Below are 20901 nucleotides of genomic sequence, written 5' to 3'. Positions count from 1 at the left end.
GACAGTTTACAGGAAAATGTGAAGACTTGCTTCTTTTCTGCTCGTGGCGTGATCGTGTCCCGTTCGTGGGACAGCAGACAGCTGCAGAATGAAACTATAAGGTTTTCAGGACGAAGCCGAAGTTACAACAATGTGCAAGAAGTTACAGCAAAACCCACGTGCGTGATGCTCCAATAGCACATTTCTTTTGTCCACTCACGGTGAGACAAACACACGGCCTGGATATTTGCTTTGAAACTGTTTGTTCATTATTCCCACAGAGGACGTGACCGTATCACTGACACACAATGGCTCGTGTCTCTGCTGAGGTGAAACGACTTCTACAATTTCCACGTTTAGAAATCCTCGTATTCAAAGTATTTCTGTGCTGAGAAAACAAAACAAAGAAGCATCACTGTCCCCGAGCTGGCTTTGAAATCCCTCAAATCGCCAAGTAGACCACAGAGGGGTGTAGATGTGGCCTGTGGCGATAACAAACAAAATAAATAAATACAAAATAAATAAATACATACATACATACAAATGAATGAATGAGCAGATAAATGAATAAAATATGAATATAAAAAGATGAAAACCCAAAAGACAAGATGCAATAAAGGAGAAGCTCTCACTGTCGCTGTTAGAAAACTTTTTAAGCAACATTTTCTTCTGTTTTTTTTGTAGATAATAAATATTTTAATAAAGTGTATGTATATATGTGTGTATATATACACGGTTGACATGACGGTTTTAATGCTGTTTCTGAGGAATCGTTGGAGCCTCCTCAGGACAGAGGTGAATGTGTTCAGTAGCCAATCTCCTTCCTCCTGGAGGCCTCGGTACATAGACTAACCAATAGGTATGCGAGCAGTCGTCCAATAGCAGCAGGCCTTCGTGCCCGCGGCACAGAGCAGGCTGTGGATGCGCCACCAGAAAATCACACGGGATGGAGGATGCGCGCGTGCGGAGCTTCTTGGAGACCGTGTGAAAACCAACAGGTTAGAAAGTGAGGTGAGCAGGAACAGCTGTCAGTGTTCTAGCCACTCGTGGAGCTGTTACACGCAGACTGATCGCGCCTGTGAATAAAATAAATTGTTTTTCATTATTATTTTGACCCTTGCAGGGCCTTCTGTGTGCGGCGGTCCGAGGTCTCAGTGTGATGCGTCTGAGCTTCCAGCTTTGAGCCTCACGCGGCCAGGAGTAACCGGGACCCGTCCACGTCAGCCCCGAAGCACCTGGAGGTATGGGCGGGAGTGCACGCGCCAGCTGCAGCTGTGACGTTTAGGCCGCGCGGAGGGAGACGTCTGCTTTGCTATGAGCGTGGATCGGCGCTGACGCAGAAACATGAAGGAGAAGTCGAAAAACGCGGCCCGGACGCGCCGGGAGAAGGAAAACAGTGAGTTTTATGAACTGGCCAAACTGCTGCCGCTGCCCTCCGCCATCACCTCCCAGCTGGACAAAGCCTCGATCATCCGGCTCACAACGAGCTACCTGAAGATGAGAGTGGTCTTCCCCGAAGGTGGGTGCGCTGCCCTTAAATACTGATGAAGAGAATCATACTAATAATAATCACAGCACGATCAATACAACTTGTGTTTAAAACAGTTGCGTGGCTTTGTTAACGACACGAGCCTCTCTTTATTCTGTTTGGTCCGTGAACGTTTAACAATAACAAGAAGCACACTTTCTCCGTGCGTGTGTGTTTTTATTTAATATTTACATTTCTAATATTTTTAAATTAAACTTTACTTTTTAAATCTGTTCAGAAAGCAAACGTTACATTCCACAGCACAGTGGAGCTTTTTCCTGTGAGTAAATATCCTGCTTTATCTAACAGCTCTGCACAGATCGCTGTGGTGAAATAAACACGGCCTCCAGGCTTTTACTCGCGTGTTTCTATATATATTCTTGGCGCTTTGATTTTTCAGGAATTCTGATGCTGCTGACTTTTTAATATTCTGATCAAGAAAAATAGAATTTAGTGGAAACGAAATCGAGATTGTGGGGTCTCCGTGGGGTCCCTGTCGGGCCTGGCAGACATCAGTGGCCGGTGTGGATGGAGCTGATTGGAACATGACCACCGTCGGTTTGTTACAAACTGGGAGGCACTGGTTTCACATAATGCAAAATAACGTCCAACTGGACTTTGCTTCAAACTGCTTCCACGATCACGCATTCGCTGGAAATGGATCTTTATTGAATATAAATATGAGCAGAATCACTGTGGAAAGCGGGACGGTCGTGGGATGTATTCAAAGCAAAAACACAGACAGTGATGTAGTTCAGGACTGTCGGTAACCGTGACTCTATGAAGGTCCAGATTCAAGGGAAAATATCTAATCGATGCAAAAGCTCAGCTGGACGGAAGAACGTCATAAAACACATCCGTCACTTCCGTTTGATGACAGTGACGAACACGCTGGTCCTGCTCCTCAGTCTGCTTCAGGTCTGATGGTTATGAAGACACCAGCAGATGAGCTCCATCAGTGAGTCCGTGGGACTCTGTCACCTGGAAGAACACGAATGAATGAATCAACATAGAGGCATCACGCAGAACTACCGTGGACCCCGTGGACCAGACCGTGGCATAAAAAGGTCGCCACAGTATAGCAGAGCCAGAGTTGTCCTCCTTCCAGAGTCTCAGTTTTTCTAAGGCCACACGCACCGCACATGAATAACCGTGTGGCACAGTCACCCCCATCCTGCACGCGTGGAGGATGTCTGCGTGTCTCCATATTGAGGAAATGAACTCGTGTTTTTACTGTTTCCATTTAATTAGCTCGTGTATGAGCTTTAAAAACGCGTCAAATAAAGAAAAGCATGACGGGAAAAATGTTCCTGCTTTTTTCTAACCGCCTCGTCAGCGCGTGGCTCAGTGTCCAAATATTATTCATTAGATTTTTAAAACATTCCTGCTGAAGATTTTCATTATTCCAGTTTGTGTACTCGGCACTAATTGGCTGATTTCACATTAAAGCTTCATGCAGTGCAACCAAACTGTGCTCATAATGTTTGTCTCTGTTTAACTGTTCAACATGAAATTATTATTTTACGTTCTTAATGTCACCAGTGTGAGACGCTCATATTTTTAAATGTATTATAATAATATATTTTTAATGTAATTATGTCTTTACTCGATTTTTATTTAAATATTATATATATTTAACATATATAATATATTTATGTTAAATAAATATATATATAATTATTTAAATATTATATATATAATTATTTAACATAAATATATATAATATATTTAACATAAATATATTATATAAATATATATATATTTATATAATATATTTATGTTAAATATATATAATATATTTAACATTTAACATAGGGCAGCACGGTGGCACGGTGGTTAGCACTGTTGCCGCACAGCAAGAAGGTCCTGAGTTCAATTCCACCATCAGGCCGGGGTCTTTCTGTGTGGAGTTTGCATGTTCTCCCCGTGTTTGCGTGGGTTCTCTCCGGGTACTCCGGCTTCCTCCCACCGTCCAAAGACATGCAGCTTGTGGGGATAGGTTAATCGGATAATCCAAATTGCCACTAGGTGTGAATGTGAGAGTGTGAATGGTTGTCTGTCCCTGTGTGTTGGCCCTGCGACAGACTGGCGACCTGTCTAGGGTGTACCCCGCCTCTCGCCCTATGACAGCTGGGATAGGCTCCAGTGTCCCCCGCGACCCTGAAAAGGATAAGCGAATGGATGGATATTTAACATAAATATATTATATATATATATTTATAATACATTTATATAATATAATATATTTAACATAAATATATATATATAATATATTATAAATATATTATATATATATTTATGTTAAATATATTATATTATATAAATGTATTATAAATATATATAATATATTTAACATAAATATATTATATATATTTATGTTAAATATATATAATATATTTATATAATAATATATTTAATATAATATATTTATGTTAAATATAGATCGTGTATAAAACAAGCAGCTGTTCGTGTATTTATATATAGACGGTAAATATTTGTATTGTTGCCGATAAATCTGTTTGTTTGTTTTTTAAGGTGAAATGTAAAAAGCTAGCGCGTGAGAGGGACAATTATAATAATACAAAATATCCTGATCTCTGGGTCACGGTTCGTGGGTTGATCCGCAGAGCGCACTCCACGCTGACAGGCCTGTTGTGGAGTCTGCGCCTCGGTGATGGTGGCGTTACAGTGGCGTCCCCACGATATCAGGAAGCTGTCCGTGGAAATATTTTACAATAACCCCGGGTCAGTTTCTTGTGTCCGTTTCTTCCGAACAATCAGAATTCATATTTCTGTTTCTGTGGCCGTGACGTGACGACCATCCGGGCCTGCAGCGGCGTCCCTCCGCGTGATTGTTTTTGCTGAACGCCGTAAATCATCTCAGTGTTTTTATTGAGTTTCCGTGGAAGTTGATATTTCGGTCTGTGCACTGGGTTTATTTGATTGTGTGTAGTCACGCAAACGTGAAGCGGCTCCGGTCGCTGCACGCCGTCTGTTTGCTCTGCAGAGCGGGCTTTGCGTGTAAACGCGCCCCGCTGCCGCAGCTGGGCGCGTCGGGGCCTGCGAGGCTCGCCGGGCCCTGCGCGCTTCTGTCTGCGCGCTTCTGTCCGCGTTTGAGGGGCTCGTGGAAGTATTTTCCCGATTCTTCACTTATTTTTGGCTTCGCTGTATTTTTAGCGCTGCGGGCAACAAACTCCAGACTTCACACTGACTTTAAACTGGGCAGATTTAAGGAACATTTGGAGTCCCGTTTAATTCCAGAGATGCCTTCGCTTTCCGCAGAATTAGCAGTTCACTTATGGAAGTAAAGACTCCTGTTTGTCCGGATATATCTTGTATTGTCAGACCCTGCTCGCTGTTGATCGGAGCTACAGGACGATCATGGAAAAGCCGTTTATAGGGCGCAGATTTGGTTGTTGTCAGTGTTCCCAAACCACTCGTACTAAGACTGTGATGAGTTGTGTTATTTATCTGGAACAAAGAACAAACTACGCGGTTTTTTACACTTACCTGTTTTGGTTGATCCGCAGGCCTGGGGGAGTCCTGGGGGCACGTTAGCCGCAGCAGCTCTCTGGATGGGCTCAGCCAGGAACTAGGCTCCCATCTCTTACAGGTACTCACTGCTATCAGTACTGGTGCTTAAAAGGCAACTGCATGTGCACTTTATTATCATCATTGTTCAGCCTGGCAATGCAGCTTTGTTGGAGGTTTGGTAGCTGCTGCCACATGCCTCCTGCTGCCTTCATTCTTGTGCTTTCAGTGTGAAATGAGCTGAACACATTCGTGGTCACGCACAGAGCCTGCAGCCTCTCGCATCAGCCGCAGCACAATGGAGCCGGGCTGTGTGCCGGCTGCAGGCTGAACGAAGCAGAGGTTAGCTAGCCTCGATCAGTCATCATGACAACGGAGGAAACACTTGAACAGTGCTGGGCCTACACATGAGAACCAGCACAGCAGCAATAGTAGTTATTCCTGACACGCGTGCAGTGTTTCCTCTTTGTTCCATACGTTTTTAGGTGAACAGCTGAGCAGCATCTAATGCAGAAAATACTGGAAAATCTAACAGTAACATAAGGAAACAGGGAAGGGTTTTCCAAAGGCAGCTTCCATCATGACCACACAGCAGAATCAATAGTTTTAAAAACATTTGAACACAGAGTCAACAGGTACATCGATTCTCATTACGCTGCATGAGTTTGAGCTGGAGGGACTTCATGATGCTGAGGTTTTAATAACCACGTGTAGGTTTCCAGGCACGCTAGTCTCCAGTTTAATCCCGGGAACATGTCACGTTAGGTTCAGGCAAACCAAACGAGCTAACGAGCCTGCTAACACAGACCGGAGCAAAAACATATGCAGAATTTCTTTTTCCAGAGTGCAAGGAGGCCATGTTCTCCTCGTGCATGAAGCCGTCTTTGTCTCTAACAAGTCAAATCTGCACAGCACAGACAGCAAAGGCACGGAGCTGAATGCAGCCACAGCCAAGTTCCATCAAAGAAGGGAAACAGTCTGACTCCACCGTCGTAATTGGCCCTAAATGTGCAGATACACAGAAACAGATGATAACACAGATGCAACTAAAAAGAGAAGCAGCTTTGTACCTGTGCAATAACGCCTTTTCTACCCTGTACCGTTTCTTCCAGACGTTAGATGGCTTCATTTTTGTGGTTGCTCCTGATGGGAAAATCATGTACATATCAGAAACAGCGTCAGTGCACTTGGGCCTGTCACAGGTTGGTCTGACACACCCGATGTGGTCGCTTCCTCCGGGCCTGATATGTCATAGCTGTGAGCTGAATGTTCATTTCAACAGGTAGAGTTGACAGGAAACAGCATCTACGAGTACATCCACCCAGCAGACCACGATGAAATGATAGCTGTCCTCACAGCGCACCAGCCTTACCACTCCCACTTTGTCCAAGGTAATCAGCCATCTACACGTGTGCTTCTGTGTACGGCATCACTATGCAGCACAGCTCATGTGAGTTTTTATGTCTCTGCAGAATATGAGATGGAGCGCTCCTTCTTTCTCAGAATGAAGTGCGTCCTTGCTAAAAGAAATGCTGGTCTTACCTGTGGAGGCTACAAGGTAACAGAGTGGTCTGAACACACGCTGCCCTCATCAGCCACACAAAATCAAACTTTCAGAGATGAGAGGAAATGATGTGCACTCACACTCGAGGTCAAACAGACGTGCAGTTTTTAGGAGCACACAAGTGTTCAGTGAAGGACAATGACATGCATATATGTACGTATAGCTCTGGAAGATAAACCACCACGTATCCCAGGACGGTCCAACCCTGCAGTAACCGCCGCGCTGAAGCGGCTGACTTACTCAGAGCTCCAGCTCAAACTGTGTGCAGTCGTCTCCATGTGCACCGGGGTTGTCAGGATTTCCTTTTTTATGTATAAATATGGGTCGAGAGTTGCAGCGTAACACGTCTGCTGGCCAGCAAGTCGTACTGACTGCAGCGTGCTGCTGTGGCAGCAACAGCATCCACGTCATGTTGACCTCTGTCCAGTGTTCTCGTCTCACAGGAAAGTCTAACAGACTGAAACACGGGTTCAAAGTGAAAGAGCACAACCCTGACATCAGGTCTGGGCCTCAACTCATCAAACGTACCCTCCTGCGTGACTGATGTTGTTACCTGCTGTGTCCGCTTGGCCCAGGTGATCCACTGCAGCGGCTACCTGAAGATTCGACAGTACAGCCTCGACATGTCTCCGTTTGACGGCTGCTATCAGAACATCGGGCTGGTGGCTGTCGGCCATTCGCTGCCGCCCAGCGCCATCACTGAGATCAAACTGCACAGCAACATGTTCATGTTCAGAGCCAGTCTGGACATGAAGCTCATCTTCCTCGACTCACGGTATGTCCGCTCACCGTCTGCAGCTGCTGCTCACAGGACAGAGGCGTGTGCGTAGATTGGCCCTTTCCTGATCTCTTAGCTTTTACAGAATTGTTTTCAAGCACGAATGACCCGCCTGAGATGTTAAAGCGAGGCCAGAGCGTACGTTTGGTTTCTTTTGAGTGACGTGGCCGTGAGTGATCGTTGTGTGCCTGAGCTTGACTGACAGCAGGATGTTCTTACATAGAGCACAATTTATGGTTCCATCAATTAGGACAAAGAGCACCATGTGTAACTGTGGGTATGATGTTCTTTTCCTGACATGCTGTGTTGTACCACATGTATGGGGACTCAGACCTTTTGTATTGTTTTCCCCAAAGTCTTTGGGACCATCAGAATGTCTTTGTGGAGTGTTTGTGTTGTTGGTCAGCACAGAGTTTGCCGTACAGCTCTCCCACGGATGCCAATAACTGAGGGAAGTGAGGCCTGCTCTTCTTTAGATGTTGCTCTGGGTTCGTTGTGACCTCCTGGAGTCACGGATGTTTGGTTGGCCAGACACTTCTGGGAAGTTCCACAGTTGTTCCCAGTTTTCTCCACATGTGGATACGACTCTCAGCGTCTTTCATTGGAGCTACAAAGCTGGCTTTGTGGCGCCTTTCAGACTCAAAGATGTCACTGGCTTTGTTTCCTTAGACCTCAGCTTTCTGTGTTGTCACACATGTGTGGGAGTAATCCAGCTCCGCAAAATGATCTAAACTTTCCAATAAATGGGGTTGATCACAGTTAATGAATGATTTAACGAGGAGGGCAATTACTTTTTCCACACAGGACCAGGTAGGGTTGGATAACCGTTTTCCTTTAACAAATGAAATCTTCATGTTAAACTGTAGGATCTCAGATATGCGAAACAGAAACCAGGAAGGGGAAATACTCAATCACAGCATTGGTTTTTGGTATTTGCTTGATACACGTTTTGTGTGAGGGCCTGTAGAAATACAGGAAGTACGATCAAAGAAAACACCAGCATATAATAAAAATGCTGCAAAAGCACATAAAACACAAGAGAAACGAGTTACTGGAGCCAGTCTGTGCAGAAGTGACGGATAGTAAACATTTATTTACAGGAGTCACGTGATGTGTTTCTTCATCACAACACAAACGTTCCTCTTCTTGCAGCGTCTCAGTGCCATCTGCAGTTGTTCACTTGTCCTTTATTCAACTTCCATTGTCACTTTTTTTACTTCCTGTATGTTTGTTTTTTCTATTTGCTGCTGTTTCCTTTGGTTGCAGTGCATCTGACCTCGTAGGGCCACCGTATGGAAGCCTGATTTATACTTGATAGTGTGTGTGTGTGTGTGTCAGCAGTACTTGTGTTAGTAATGCTGTGGGGACATCAATCTGTTTACATAGTGAACATTCTTACGTTTCATAGTAAAGTTTGAAGTTTGGGGTAAAAAAAGGAAACAAAAGTTGTTGTATTTAGAGTAAGTCTCTGCAAATGATGAGATGTAACTGTGTGTGTGTGTCTGTGTGTGTTCCAGGGTTGCAGAGCTGACGGGCTATGAGCCTCAGGATCTAATCGAGAAAACTCTGTATCATCACGTCCACAGCTGTGACTGCTTCCACCTGCGCTGTGCTCATCATTTGTGTGAGTTAGGTTTGTTTTACCATCTTACACACACACACACACACACACACACACACACACACACACACACACACACACACACACAGCATATTATACTGTAACAGTGTTACAGTATAATGAACAGATATTCCATAAATACATTTGTTGTTCATTTAGACTAATGAGAGCACCAAACAATACAAAACTAAATAAACACATTTTGTAGTTCCAGCATGATCTTGGTGTGATTCCACCCTGTGCTGTAATTTGTTGCTACGATGTGAATATGTTCGTATCCTTTGCTGTAATTTGTTGGGATGTTTCTCTGACCTGTTGTTTTCTCGGTGTTTCAGTGCTGGTCAAAGGTCAGGTCACTACAAAGTACTACCGTTTCTTGGCCAAGCATGGCGGCTGGGTGTGGGTTCAGAGTTATGCAACCATTGTCCACAACAGCCGCTCATCCAGACCTCACTGCATTGTCAGCGTCAACTATGTTCTCACGTGAGTCTCTGTTGCAGCTCCTACACACTCAGTTTCCTCTGTGAGACACGGGTCAAAGGTCAGACTGACACTCAGAAGATTTGTTGGAGACAAACGAGATTTTGAACAATTAAGGCTATATCTGATGTTGCCATTCACTTCCCAAAGATCACATGAAAAATCACTCAGTATCATCCGGTGATGAAGCTGGCATGCAGCATGAGGAATAGATCTAAGGGAAAGCTCTTTGTCTGATACAGATGGCAGGATATTTATCGCTCAGCTGGTTACAGTCTGCATTTTGATCTATGCAGAAGACAAAGCTAACGGGGTTAGCAGCACGTATTTAATGACTATGATGCTCATGAATTAGTAGAAGAAGAAGAATCACTTTCGTGGTCGTAAGACTGACAGCAAGAACACAGTGTTACACCGTCAGTCAGTCGGGAGGACTGCAGCGTCACGCAGATGAACGCACATTTGTTCTGTCAGAAGCAAAGGCACTCATCTACACCGATGCAGACAAATAAAAACGGTCAGATGAGACTAATAAGAGATTAATAACAGGTATGATTGAGCAGAGGTCTGTGAACACAGTGAGTGAAGAAGAAACAGCAGTTTTCCTTCAGTGTCGCTGCTCTGACCACTGGAAGACAATTGACTAATATATGATTATATTAATAATAATAATGATATATGTATGTATACATATAATGACTATAAAGTGACTGAGTGAGAACAGTCACAGGTGTCGCAGCAGGTGTATTTAATGTGTGTCCGTGGAGACGCTGACATGTTGACATGCAGAGTCTTAAATTGCTGCAATATCTGAATTGACTTTTAAAACAATCAGAGGAACTAACGAAAGTGACAGTGCAGTTAACTGCACGTTAACTGCACGTTAACTGCACGGTAGCCCCATGAACAGATGCACTACATGGTTACAGTGCACAGTTTAGGAGGCTCCATGAACCCACTGTGAAATCTTAGTGCCTGAGAGAAGGACAGAGAACAGCTGATGTTCCTCTCATTCACCTCTTTACTTAGTGTTTAGCTGCTAACAGCACTCAGCACACATCAGGAAACACAAAGCAGATGAGCTGAGTATGTGTGAGCTCTCTCCTGCTCAGTCTCTGCTGAGGACGTCTGTGCTGGTGGCTCTCCTGAGAAACCAGTATAAACCTCTGTAATTCCACCCAGTCTGCTCTCACCAGTGTTAGGCTTCTTACTCAAAGAATATTACTCATTATTTTGAAGTAATCCATTACATTACTTAATTACTCCCTGTAAAAGGTCATTTGTTACACTAACATAGACTTAAATGTGATGATGTTTGACAGCTGCCAGTTAACAGCCTCAGGTTTCACACTGATGAACACACATACATCTTTATTCAGCACCAACTCAAAGCAACGCTGATAAAGACACAGTGAAGGCTGCTGAAATTCTAATGTAGAAACCAAGAACTGGAGGTTGCAGCGCTGCAGGTGCTCATGTCTCTGCTCTTTGCCTGTAAAGGACACAAGGCTACAGCACGTCTGCCTACGACCAGTCCTACCAGTCATATTTTGAACAGGACGGGGTTGATTTGGACACGTCTGGTGATTCTGTATATTGTGAACAAGAATAATCTCAGAGCCCATCTGAGCCACAGCGCTGCGATCAAGCCCAGGTCCAATCAGTGCTGTGTATGAATTACTGAGGCTGAAGTGCAGAACACATCAGTGTTTCCCATGCAGGTGGTCTCTGAGTGTCTCTGAGTGTCTCTGAGTGTCCAGGGCAGGTCTGCTGTCTGTGCTTTGATAACATAGTATTGGTCCTGAGATGCTGTGCAAACAGCAGCTACTCACTGGAGGTTAACTGGAACTCTGTTAAAGCCTTGTTTTCAGCATCAGGCCGTCTAACTAAAGTTTGTCCTTTTTCCTTTTATTACTATTGTTGTTCCTTTGAAACAAACGATCAGGATTTCTTTCAGAAACCAATAACTGGGTTTTTCCCTAGTTCTGATGACAGAGACATTCCTGTGTTATCAGTAGATATGCTGGTGATGTCAGAGTCTGAGTCCTTTGTTGGCTGTTACCTGCACAGTCAGTCTGGCGGTGTGTAAAGAAAGGAGCTGACCATGCTGGGACCATCAGGCCATAAAAACAGTCAAATGCTTGTTCTTTCAAACAGAATGAAGCCGATCAGTGCCGACATCAGCCGCTCTCTCTGTCAGTAACTAAACTTATTTATTATTTACTGCCCCGATGTGTGTATTTCACAGATGTACAAGAGCCTAAATGAATGAATAAGGCCCATAAAAAGCCTCCATTAAGCAGCATGACTTACTGCATTTACAAGCAAAGAACAGCTTGACACATGTTTGCTGCACGTCCTGCATCGCAGCCCTAACGGCTTCTGTTTACGGCCTTTTAATTGATATCTTGTAAAGATGATGAGCATTTACGGCCCCAGCTTGCTGTAAAGGGATCGAAGCCTCATAAGGCTCATTTCTTCTCCTCTTAATATATTTTCTTATGTAGTGATGATGGAGAAGAAGCCGCGTGGTCCTCTCGCTCGGTCTGAGTTTTCCACGACAAAAGGCAGAGATAAGGAGAGCGCAGGCTTTTGTGGAGTGTTGCTATCAGCAGCAGAGCTGGTTTGCCCCATAGCTTTGGCCACACAGCCACTGATAGCAGAGGTGATGGGATACTTCACCTGCATGTGAACTCCCACTGTGTGTTTAGCTCTGATGACCTCTACACCTAATACCTCCACTTGACAGTAATTTAGCAATTCTTTAAATGTCTGCAGCAAACGCATGCGACCACATTTCACTCATGTGACTTCCACAGCAGCTCTGCTGGGTGTTTCAGTCTTTAAACCATTCTGTATAAAGAACCACAGGAACACGTTCACATGAAATGCACTACAGTGCACTACAGCTGGGAAAACATCAAATGTGGGATTTCTCTGGGATGCCCCGGCAGAGCCGCTGCTTATGCTCCTCTTATTTTAGGATTCTCCAAATGTAAGCGAGCCACAGCCTGTGTGTCTGAGCGGTGTTTACAGAGACTGAGACAGAAGAGAGATCACTGTTTGTCTCAAATAAACTGTGTAGAGGTTTTCTGTTGTCTCGAAATCCATTCATCATCCATGTTGAGAACACTTTAGCAAGAAATCAATTCCCATTTCCCCGCAGTGGGACGTCCAAGTTTGTCCTACGGGTCTGATTGAGCGAGATGTAACCTTTAATCTGTCGGTGTATTCAATTGGACGGCTCAGTGGATCCCTCTGGTAACACAAGCAGCTCCCGTCCTTTCAGCACCACCCACCCACCCACACACATCGCCCGGTCTCTCAGCACTCATCACACTCTAACTGCTAAACAGATGTTATTGACTTTTTGCACCCAGAGAAAATGCAGCTCATCGTCTTCTTTAATAAATAGTCTTTACACGAGACTGGAAGCTCTCCACATCTATGCACTGTACCTCTGGGCTTTTCTGCTTGTGTGTCTTTAGGGAGACAGAATATAAAGGCCTCCAGCTTTCTCTGGACCAGGCCACATCCAAGGCCTCGTTTCCCTGCACGAGCAGCCTCACAGACAACTGCAGAACTGCCAAGAGCCGAGCATCACGGCCCAAGAGCAAAGCCAGGCTCTCGCCATATACACAGGTGAGTGCAGGTCTCTGAGACTGAGGTATGAACACGTTACTGCACTGCTGCCTGGTTGGGACGTGGGAGCAACGCTGCAGCTGTGCTCCTTGCTGAAGGAGACAGTGTGCACCAATAGCAGCAGGCATTGTTAGACCCGGACTGAGTTTTAGATTTAAATGAAAAAATGATTTATTATGTCTTTATTTTGTCAGACACTTTTTTTCCACCTCTTCTTTTTCTTCTTCTGGTGCTTGGATTATAAATTGTAGTGGCAGACATCAGAGAAAGCCTCACTGGAACCATTACTGAACCATTACTCCAGTTCATCATTCACAGAGTTCATGATCGTGGTTTCAAGAACTGGTTTCTTCTCTCAAACTAGTGACCAGGAAGGAACATATTCATCCCCGGATAGCTGAGACAGCTTCACTAACCAGTTTGGGTCTTCTTCCAGACCTTAGCAATAAACTTTCTGAAGAGTCTGTTTCCATATGGATAACCTGTGTAAATATACAGGTCTCCTTCTTAGATCTGTACTGAATTAGTCAGTCCACCGAGGGCTGTCAATCTAAGAGAAACTACCAAATATAGTCAGTCATGATCAGTATGGAGTCGGCTTTGGCTTTATCAAGTTTAATGACACAGTGAGCCAGGGGTGTCGAACTCCAGGCCTCGAGGGCCGGTGTCCTGCAGGTTTTAGATCTCCCCCTGGGTCAACACACCTGAATCACATGATTAGTTCATTACCAGGCATCTGGAGAACTTCAGGACATGTTGAGGAGGTCATTCAGCCATTTGAATCAGCTGTGTTGGATCAAGGACACATCTAAAACCTGCAGGACACCGGCCCTCGAGGCCTGGAGTTGGACACCTGTGCTGTAATCCTTCAGCAGCGCTTACTAATGTGAGTATATGAATATAGAGTATATAGTTGAGTTCATGCTGTGTGGATTAGAAAATAAATCCAAACGTGGGGACTCTGTTTTTGTGTTTCTGAGACCTCAGGCAGACGGCACATGATTTTCATTTCAGTATTAAAAATAAATCTTACATTTAAAAAGATGTAAGGTTACTTTCAAACCTGTAATATAGGGAACTAGCATTAAAAAATGTCTGTAGTTCCCAAACAGTTGATGCAGAACGTTTCAGATGAATGTCTGCACACACACGTCTGTGCTATTCAATTCAATTCAATTTTATTTACACAGCGCCAAATCACAACAACAGTCGTCTCAAGGCACTTTATATTGTACAGTAGATCCTACAATAATAGATACAGAGAAAAACCCAACAATCATATGACCCCCTATGAGCAAGCACTTTGGCGACAGTGGGAAGGAAAAACTCCCTTTTAACAGGAAGAAACCTCTGGCAGAACCAGGCTCAGGGAGGGGCGGGGCCATCTGCTGTGATTGGTTGGGGTGAGAGAAGGAAGACAGGATAAAGACATGCTGTGGAAGAGAGACAGAGGTTAATAACAGATATGATTCAGTGCAGAGAGGTCTGTTAATACATAGTGAGTGAGAAAGGTGACTGGAAAGGAAAAACTCAATGCATCATGGGAATCCCCGGCAGCCTACATCTATTGCAGCATAACTAAGGGAGGATTCAGGGTCACCTGGTCCAGCCCTAACTATATGCTTTAGCAAAAAGGAAAGTTTTAAGCCTAATCTTGAAAGTAGAGTAGGGCTGGGCCATATTATACCGTTCACGGTAATACCGGTATAATGTTAGGCAACGATAGGAAAATGAAATATCGCGATAGAATGGGAGTAAAACGCGCATGCGCAGTGCCTTTGTTTTCATACGCACATGGCCGATTGTTGAGTGAAACAGATGAACCAGAACTGGTTTGTAAAAATGGTGCAACTTCAGTGATGTGGAACTGGTTTGGTGTTTGTCCGTCAGATACACAACAAAGCACATTTTTTTGCAGAACATGCAAGCGGCCGTTGTTATTGTCGTATTTGTCGGACTAAGATGCTCTTAAATCTGGGAGTAATCTGGGTCCTAAACTCCGTATGCTTCAGGTCAAACAACACTGCAGCATCACTTAGAGTTAAAAACTGTCTAAATTCTTTCATCTTTAATAAAACGATCAGCATTGCTGCTTTACCAGGTGTAACTATAAAGTTTAACTTCCAGGCATCCATGAAAACAAAATTTATTACATTTAACGGAGTTAGAAGTTAGCAGGAAGTTAGCGGAAGTTAGCTCGCTAGTTTCGCTAGTTACCTAAGCATGATATAGCATGTTCTGACTGAGAGATTTCTGAAAAAAATCAAACGTACAGCTCTGCTATCAGTTCCAACATAAATGAAGACAGGAAACTAAACAGCAGTGACGTTTGTAGGGTTACTGAAGTTGGGCTAGCTGGTATATAATGATGTGCTACGTGATCGCTAGCGACACAGCTATGTTAGCATAACATAAACAGTGAAGCTGGAGGACGAACACTAACACTTTTCCACTTATAAAAGTTAACGTGAAGGTTCTTCATGGTTAGAGACAAATGCAATCGCATGGCAGGATGCTGTAAACGGACCAAACTTCAGTCAGGAGAACAACTGAGATAATCCATCCACAATACGAGGTTAGTCATTAATATACTGCAACAACATGGGAATAGAGCAGCTGCCAGAGAATTCAACATTAATGAATCAATGGTACAGAAGTGGAGGAAGCAAGAAGAATGAGTTTAATAAAGTTTGATTTATCTGACTGCTTTGTTTCGCTTAATGTGCCTTATAATCCCGTGCACCTTATGGTCCGAAAAATGCGTACTGCACACTGCAGTTTGCAAAGCACCTCTTTTTAACTTCAGTGGATATTATACATGGTTATGCTCAGGATATGTCAGCCCATTTCTACTGGAAATGCCTTTTGGTTAAACTTTCAGCAAGGAATTTGCATTTGCACTGTTACATTTTTATAAAGCTTTAATGTACATAAAAACCAGCTTCTTGTTTAAGTGAAAATAAATGGAAGGTTGTCTTTTTGCGCTAGTAATGTTGTGGAGTTGTATTTTGTCTCGCATCAATTATATCGTCGGTTATATCGTTATCGCAAATTTTCAAATATATATCGTGATAAATATTTTTGGCCATATCGCCCTGCTCTAAAGTAGAGATAGTGTCTGTCTCCTGAATCCAAACTGGAAGCTGGTTCCACAGAAGAGGGGCCTGAAAACTGAAGGCTCTGCCTCCCATTCTACTTTTAAATACTCTAGGAACAACAAGTAGGCCTGCAGAGCGAGAGCGAAGTGCTCTAATAGGGTGATATGGTACTACAAGGTCATTAAGATAAGATGGGGCCTGATTATTTAAGCCAAAGAAGGGAAGCCAAAACAGGAGAAATCTGCTCTCTCTTTCTAGTCCCTGTCAGGACTCTTGCTGCAGTATTTTGGATTAGCTGAAGGCTTTTCAGTGAGTTTTTAGGACTTCCTGATAATAATGAATTACAGTCGTCCAGCCTGGAAGTAATAAATGCATGAACTAGTTTTTCAGCGTCACTCTGAGACAGGATATTTCTAACTTTAGAGATGTTGCACAAATGGAAGAACGCAGTCTTACATATTTGTTTAATATGTGCATTGAAGGACATGTCCTGGTCAAAATGACTCCAAGGTTCCTCACAGCGTTACTGGAGGCCAAGGTAATGCCATCCAGAGTAAGAATCTGGTTAGATACCATATTTCTAAGCTTTTCAGGGCCGAGTACAATAACCTCAGTTTTATCTGAATTAAGAAGCAGAAAGTTAGCGGCCATCCAGGTCTTTATGTCTTTAAGACATTCCTGCAGTTTAACTAATTGGTGTGTGTTATCTGGCTTCATGGACAGATAGAGCTGGGTGTCATCTGCATAGCAGTGTAAATGTATGCTATGTCTTCTAATGATGCTGCCTAAGGGAAGCATGTATAATGTAAACAGAATTGGTCCTAGCACTGAACCCTGTGGAACTCCATAATTAACCTCAGTGTGTGAAGAGGACTCTCCATTTACATGCACAAACTGGAGTCTATTAGATAGATATGATACAAACCACTGCAGCACAGTACCTGTAATACCTACAGCATGTTCTAATCGCTCTAATAGGATATTATGGTCGACAGTATCGAACGCTGCACTGAGGTCTAGCAGGACAAGCACAGAGATGAGTCCACTGTCAGAGGCCATAAGAAGATCATTTGTAACCTTCACTAAAGCTGTTTCTGTGCTGTGATGAGCTCTGAAACCTGACTGAAACTCTTCAAATAAACCATTCCTCTGCAGATGATCTGTTAGCTGTTTGACAACTACTCTTTCAAGGATGTTTGATATGAAAGGAAGGTTGGAGATTGGCCTATAATTAGCTAAGACTGCTGGGTCTAGAGATGCTTTTTGAGTAAAGGTTTAACTACAGCCAGCTTGAAGGCCTGTGGTACATAGCCGATCATTAGAGATAGGTTGATCATATTTAAGATCGAAGAATTAATTAATGGCAGGACTTCTTTGAGCAGTTTTGTAGGAATGGGGTCTAAAAGACACGTTGATGGTTTGGAGGAAGTAATTATTGAAGTTAACTCAGAAAGATCAATTGGAGAAAAAGAGTCTAACTTAACATCAATGGTACTAAGAGTAGATGTAGATAATATTACATCTGTGGGATGATTATTGGTAATTTTTTCTCTAATGATAAGAATTTTATTTGTGAAGAAGTTCATGAAGTCATTACTAGTTAACGTTAAAGGGATGGTTGGCTCAACAGAGCTCTGACTGTTTGTCAGCCTGGCTACAGTGCTGAAGAGAAACCTGGGGTTGTTCTTATTTTCTTCAATCAGTGATGAATAGTAAGATGTTCTGGCTTTGTGGAGGGCTTTCTTATAAAGCAGCAAACTATTTCTCCAGGCTAAATGATGATCCTCTAAATTTGTGACACGCCATTTCCTCTCCAGATTACGAGTCATCTGCTTTAGGCTACGTGTTTGAGAATTATACCACGGAGTCAGGTACTTCTGATTAGAGACCTTAGTTTTCACAGGAGCTACAGTATCCAGAGTTGTACGTAGTGAGGAGGTGAAATTATTAACAAGATGATCGACCTCTGTTGGGGTAGCGTTCAGATAGCTGCTTTGCTCTGTGTTGGTACAGGGCATTGGAGATGATAACAGTGGGTGGATTATATTCTCAAACTTAGTTACAGCGCTTTCAGAAAGACATCTACTTTGATAAAGTCTACTCTCCACCGCTGTGTAATCAATTATTGTAAATGTAAATGTTATCAGGAAATGATCAGACAGGAGAGGGTTTTCAGGAAACACTGTTAAATGTTCAGGTTCGATGCCATATGTTAAAACAAGATCTAGAGTGTGATTAAAGTGGTGGGTGGGTTCTTTTACATTTTGAGAGAAACCAATTGAGTCTAATAACAGATTAAATGCCATGTTGAGGCTGTCATTTTTAGCATCTACATGGATGTTAAAGTCACCCACAATAATTATTTTATCTGAGCTCAGAACTAAATCAGATATAAAGTCTGAGAAATCAGACAGAAACTCTGTGTAAGGCCCAGGTGGACGATAGATGATAACAAGTAAGACTGGTTTCTGAGTTTCACAGCTGGGGTGGACGAGGCTAAGCATCAGGCTTTCAAATGAATTAAAAGTCTGTCTTGGTCTTTCATTAATTAATAGGCTGGTGTGAAAAATTGCTGCCCCACCGCCCCCTCGGCCTGTGCTTCGAGATTTCTGGTAGTTAGAATGACTCGGGGGTGTTGATTCATTTAAACTAACATAATCATCCTGCTGCAACCAGGTTTCTGTAAGGCAGAGTAAATCGATTTGTTGATCAATTATTAAGTCATGTACTAACAGAGACTTGGAAGAGAGAGACCTAATATTTAATAATCCACATTTCACTGTTTTACTCTTTGGTTCAGATGTGGATACTGTATTGTTCTTTCTTTGTAATTGTTTATGTTTAAGTTGTTTGTTGCTGGTTTTTAGTTTGTTTTTTGTCTGTTTGGGAGCTGACACAGTCTCTATGGAGATGGGTTTTTGGGGGGGTAGCAGGAGGAGAGAAGCTGCAGAGAGGCATGTAAGACTGCAACTCTGCTTCCTGGTCCCAACTCTGGATAGTCATATTTTGGGGGGTTTAATAAATTTGTCCATATTTCTAGAAATGAGAGCTGCTCCATCCAAAGTGGGATGGATGCCGTCTCTCATAACAAGACCAGGTTTCTTTCAGAAGGTTTGCCAATTATCTATTCAATTACCGATTCAATATTGATTTTAGTGACCTCCGATTGGCGTAACCGGGTGTCATTACTGCCGACGTGAATTATGATTTTACTGAATTTACGTTTACCCTTAGCCAGCAGTTTTAAATTTCCTTCAATGTCGCCTGCTCTGGCCCCTGGAAGACAATTGACTATGGTTGCCGGTGTCTCTAGCTTCACATGTCTGAGAACAGAATCACCAATTACCAGAGTTTGACCCCCGGCGGGTGTGTCGCCGAGTGGGGAAAAACGGTTAGACATATGAACAGGTTGGTGGTGTACCTGGGGCTTCTGTTTAGGACTATGCTTCCTCCTCACCGTGACCCAGCCGCCCTCTTTCCCCAGCTGCTTGGGGTCTGCTGGGGAACAGCTAGCGGGACCTATGCTATCTTCGGCTGCACCAGCTACAGGGGCCTGGCTAGCTACGGGTGAATGAAGGGTGCGAAGCCGAGTCTCCAATTCAGTAATCCTGGCCTACATTTGTTGCAGGTATCATTACTGCTAAAGGAGGCCAGGGAGTAACTAAACATCTGTCACAAGCAGGAAAGTGCAGGAGGGACAGGTGAAGTAGCCATGGTGCTAGCGAGTCGGTTACGAGCTAAGCTAAGCTAGCGAAACACTACAGAGACAGTGAGTGAATACTTTGGCTATAAATTAGGTAGTGAGTACACAGAGAGTGTGCTTCGGATGAAGCATGTGAAGATTATACTATGAAAAAAGAATGTATCTAACAGTTTTTAATTAAATTACTAAGCAGATAAGCTAGGGTGACCATATTTTGATTTCCAAAAAAGAGGACATTTGGCTCAGTCATGAAGAACTTACTTAAAGAAACATAAAATCGGCCCGGGCATTTTGACTAGAGACCGACCCACCAGGTATTATAGGAAAAGCCATAAACCCTTTGAATGAAACGCTGTTGTGACAGTGATGTACAGTCTTGTTGGTATATGTATGATTTCTATACATTTTACATCAGATAAAAACTTTGGCTGTAAGATTCAGATAATTATTTATTAAAAGTGAGACATTTTAAATGTGAATAAAAAAGAAAAGTATTTCTTTGTGCCCCCCTCTCCCTGGTAATGCCCTATCTGCCCCCTGACAAAACTTTGCTAGACCCGCCCCTGCACAGTTACCAGCTGTCAGCTACGTAGAAAAGGATCCTGGTGTTATTTGTCTCTCAGAAACAGTTCATAACTTCAACTCATTCATGTCACCTAAAACATCAGCTGATACTAGAAATTAATATTAACTAAATTCTAACAACAGCTGATCAAGCTTAAACTGCTGCTGTTGTTTAACCTGACATCTGCTGGTTTCCTCTTTCTGGCGCAAAGTCGGCGATAAACAAACAAGAGATCAGCTGATCATTGATCAGTTTCATGATTGAAGGAGCACCACCAAACAACTGAGTTATTTTTACACATCGGCCAGCATCTGGCCAATCCACCACCTTTCATTGTTTATACCGTTATAAAAAAAAAAACATCGGCCCGTGGCCATGTCCAGCTATGGTCGGTAAGTTCGTCTGAAAGAAG

At 43.3% G+C, this 20901-nt stretch overlaps 1 protein-coding gene across 2 annotated transcripts in view; it reads left to right on the top strand.

Moving 5' to 3' along the window:
• Nucleotides 1–786: 786 nt before the first annotated feature.
• sim1a (SIM bHLH transcription factor 1a) overlaps nt 787–20901 on the top strand; it is a 26740-nt gene continuing 6625 nt past the window's right edge. The window contains exons 1-10 of one of the 2 annotated variants that reach the window (XM_085290476.1): nt 787–990; nt 1103–1498; nt 5038–5120; nt 6151–6240; nt 6321–6429; nt 6511–6596; nt 7178–7377; nt 8898–9004; nt 9337–9484; nt 12970–13123. In XM_085290476.1, coding sequence (XP_085146602.1) covers nt 1324–1498; nt 5038–5120; nt 6151–6240; nt 6321–6429; nt 6511–6596; nt 7178–7377; nt 8898–9004; nt 9337–9484; nt 12970–13123 — 1152 coding nt within the window. In that variant the 5' untranslated portion in view covers nt 787–990; nt 1103–1323. Of the gene's footprint in view, nt 991–1102; nt 1499–4342; nt 4926–5037; nt 5121–6150; nt 6241–6320; nt 6430–6510; nt 6597–7177; nt 7378–8897; nt 9005–9336; nt 9485–12969; nt 13124–20901 lie in introns of those variants that run through there. The other variant, XM_085290478.1, reaches the window with a different exon arrangement.

Source organism: Mchenga conophoros, linkage group LG11 (genome assembly GCF_057382185.1).
Source record: "Mchenga conophoros isolate Kocher_MC1m ecotype Shallow Benthic linkage group LG11, M_conophoros_male_GT1.1, whole genome shotgun sequence".
Lineage (NCBI taxonomy): Eukaryota > Metazoa > Chordata > Actinopteri > Cichliformes > Cichlidae > Mchenga > Mchenga conophoros.
The sequence above is the reverse complement of the archived record's forward strand: the minus strand, read 5'-3'. Positions and strand labels throughout refer to the sequence as shown.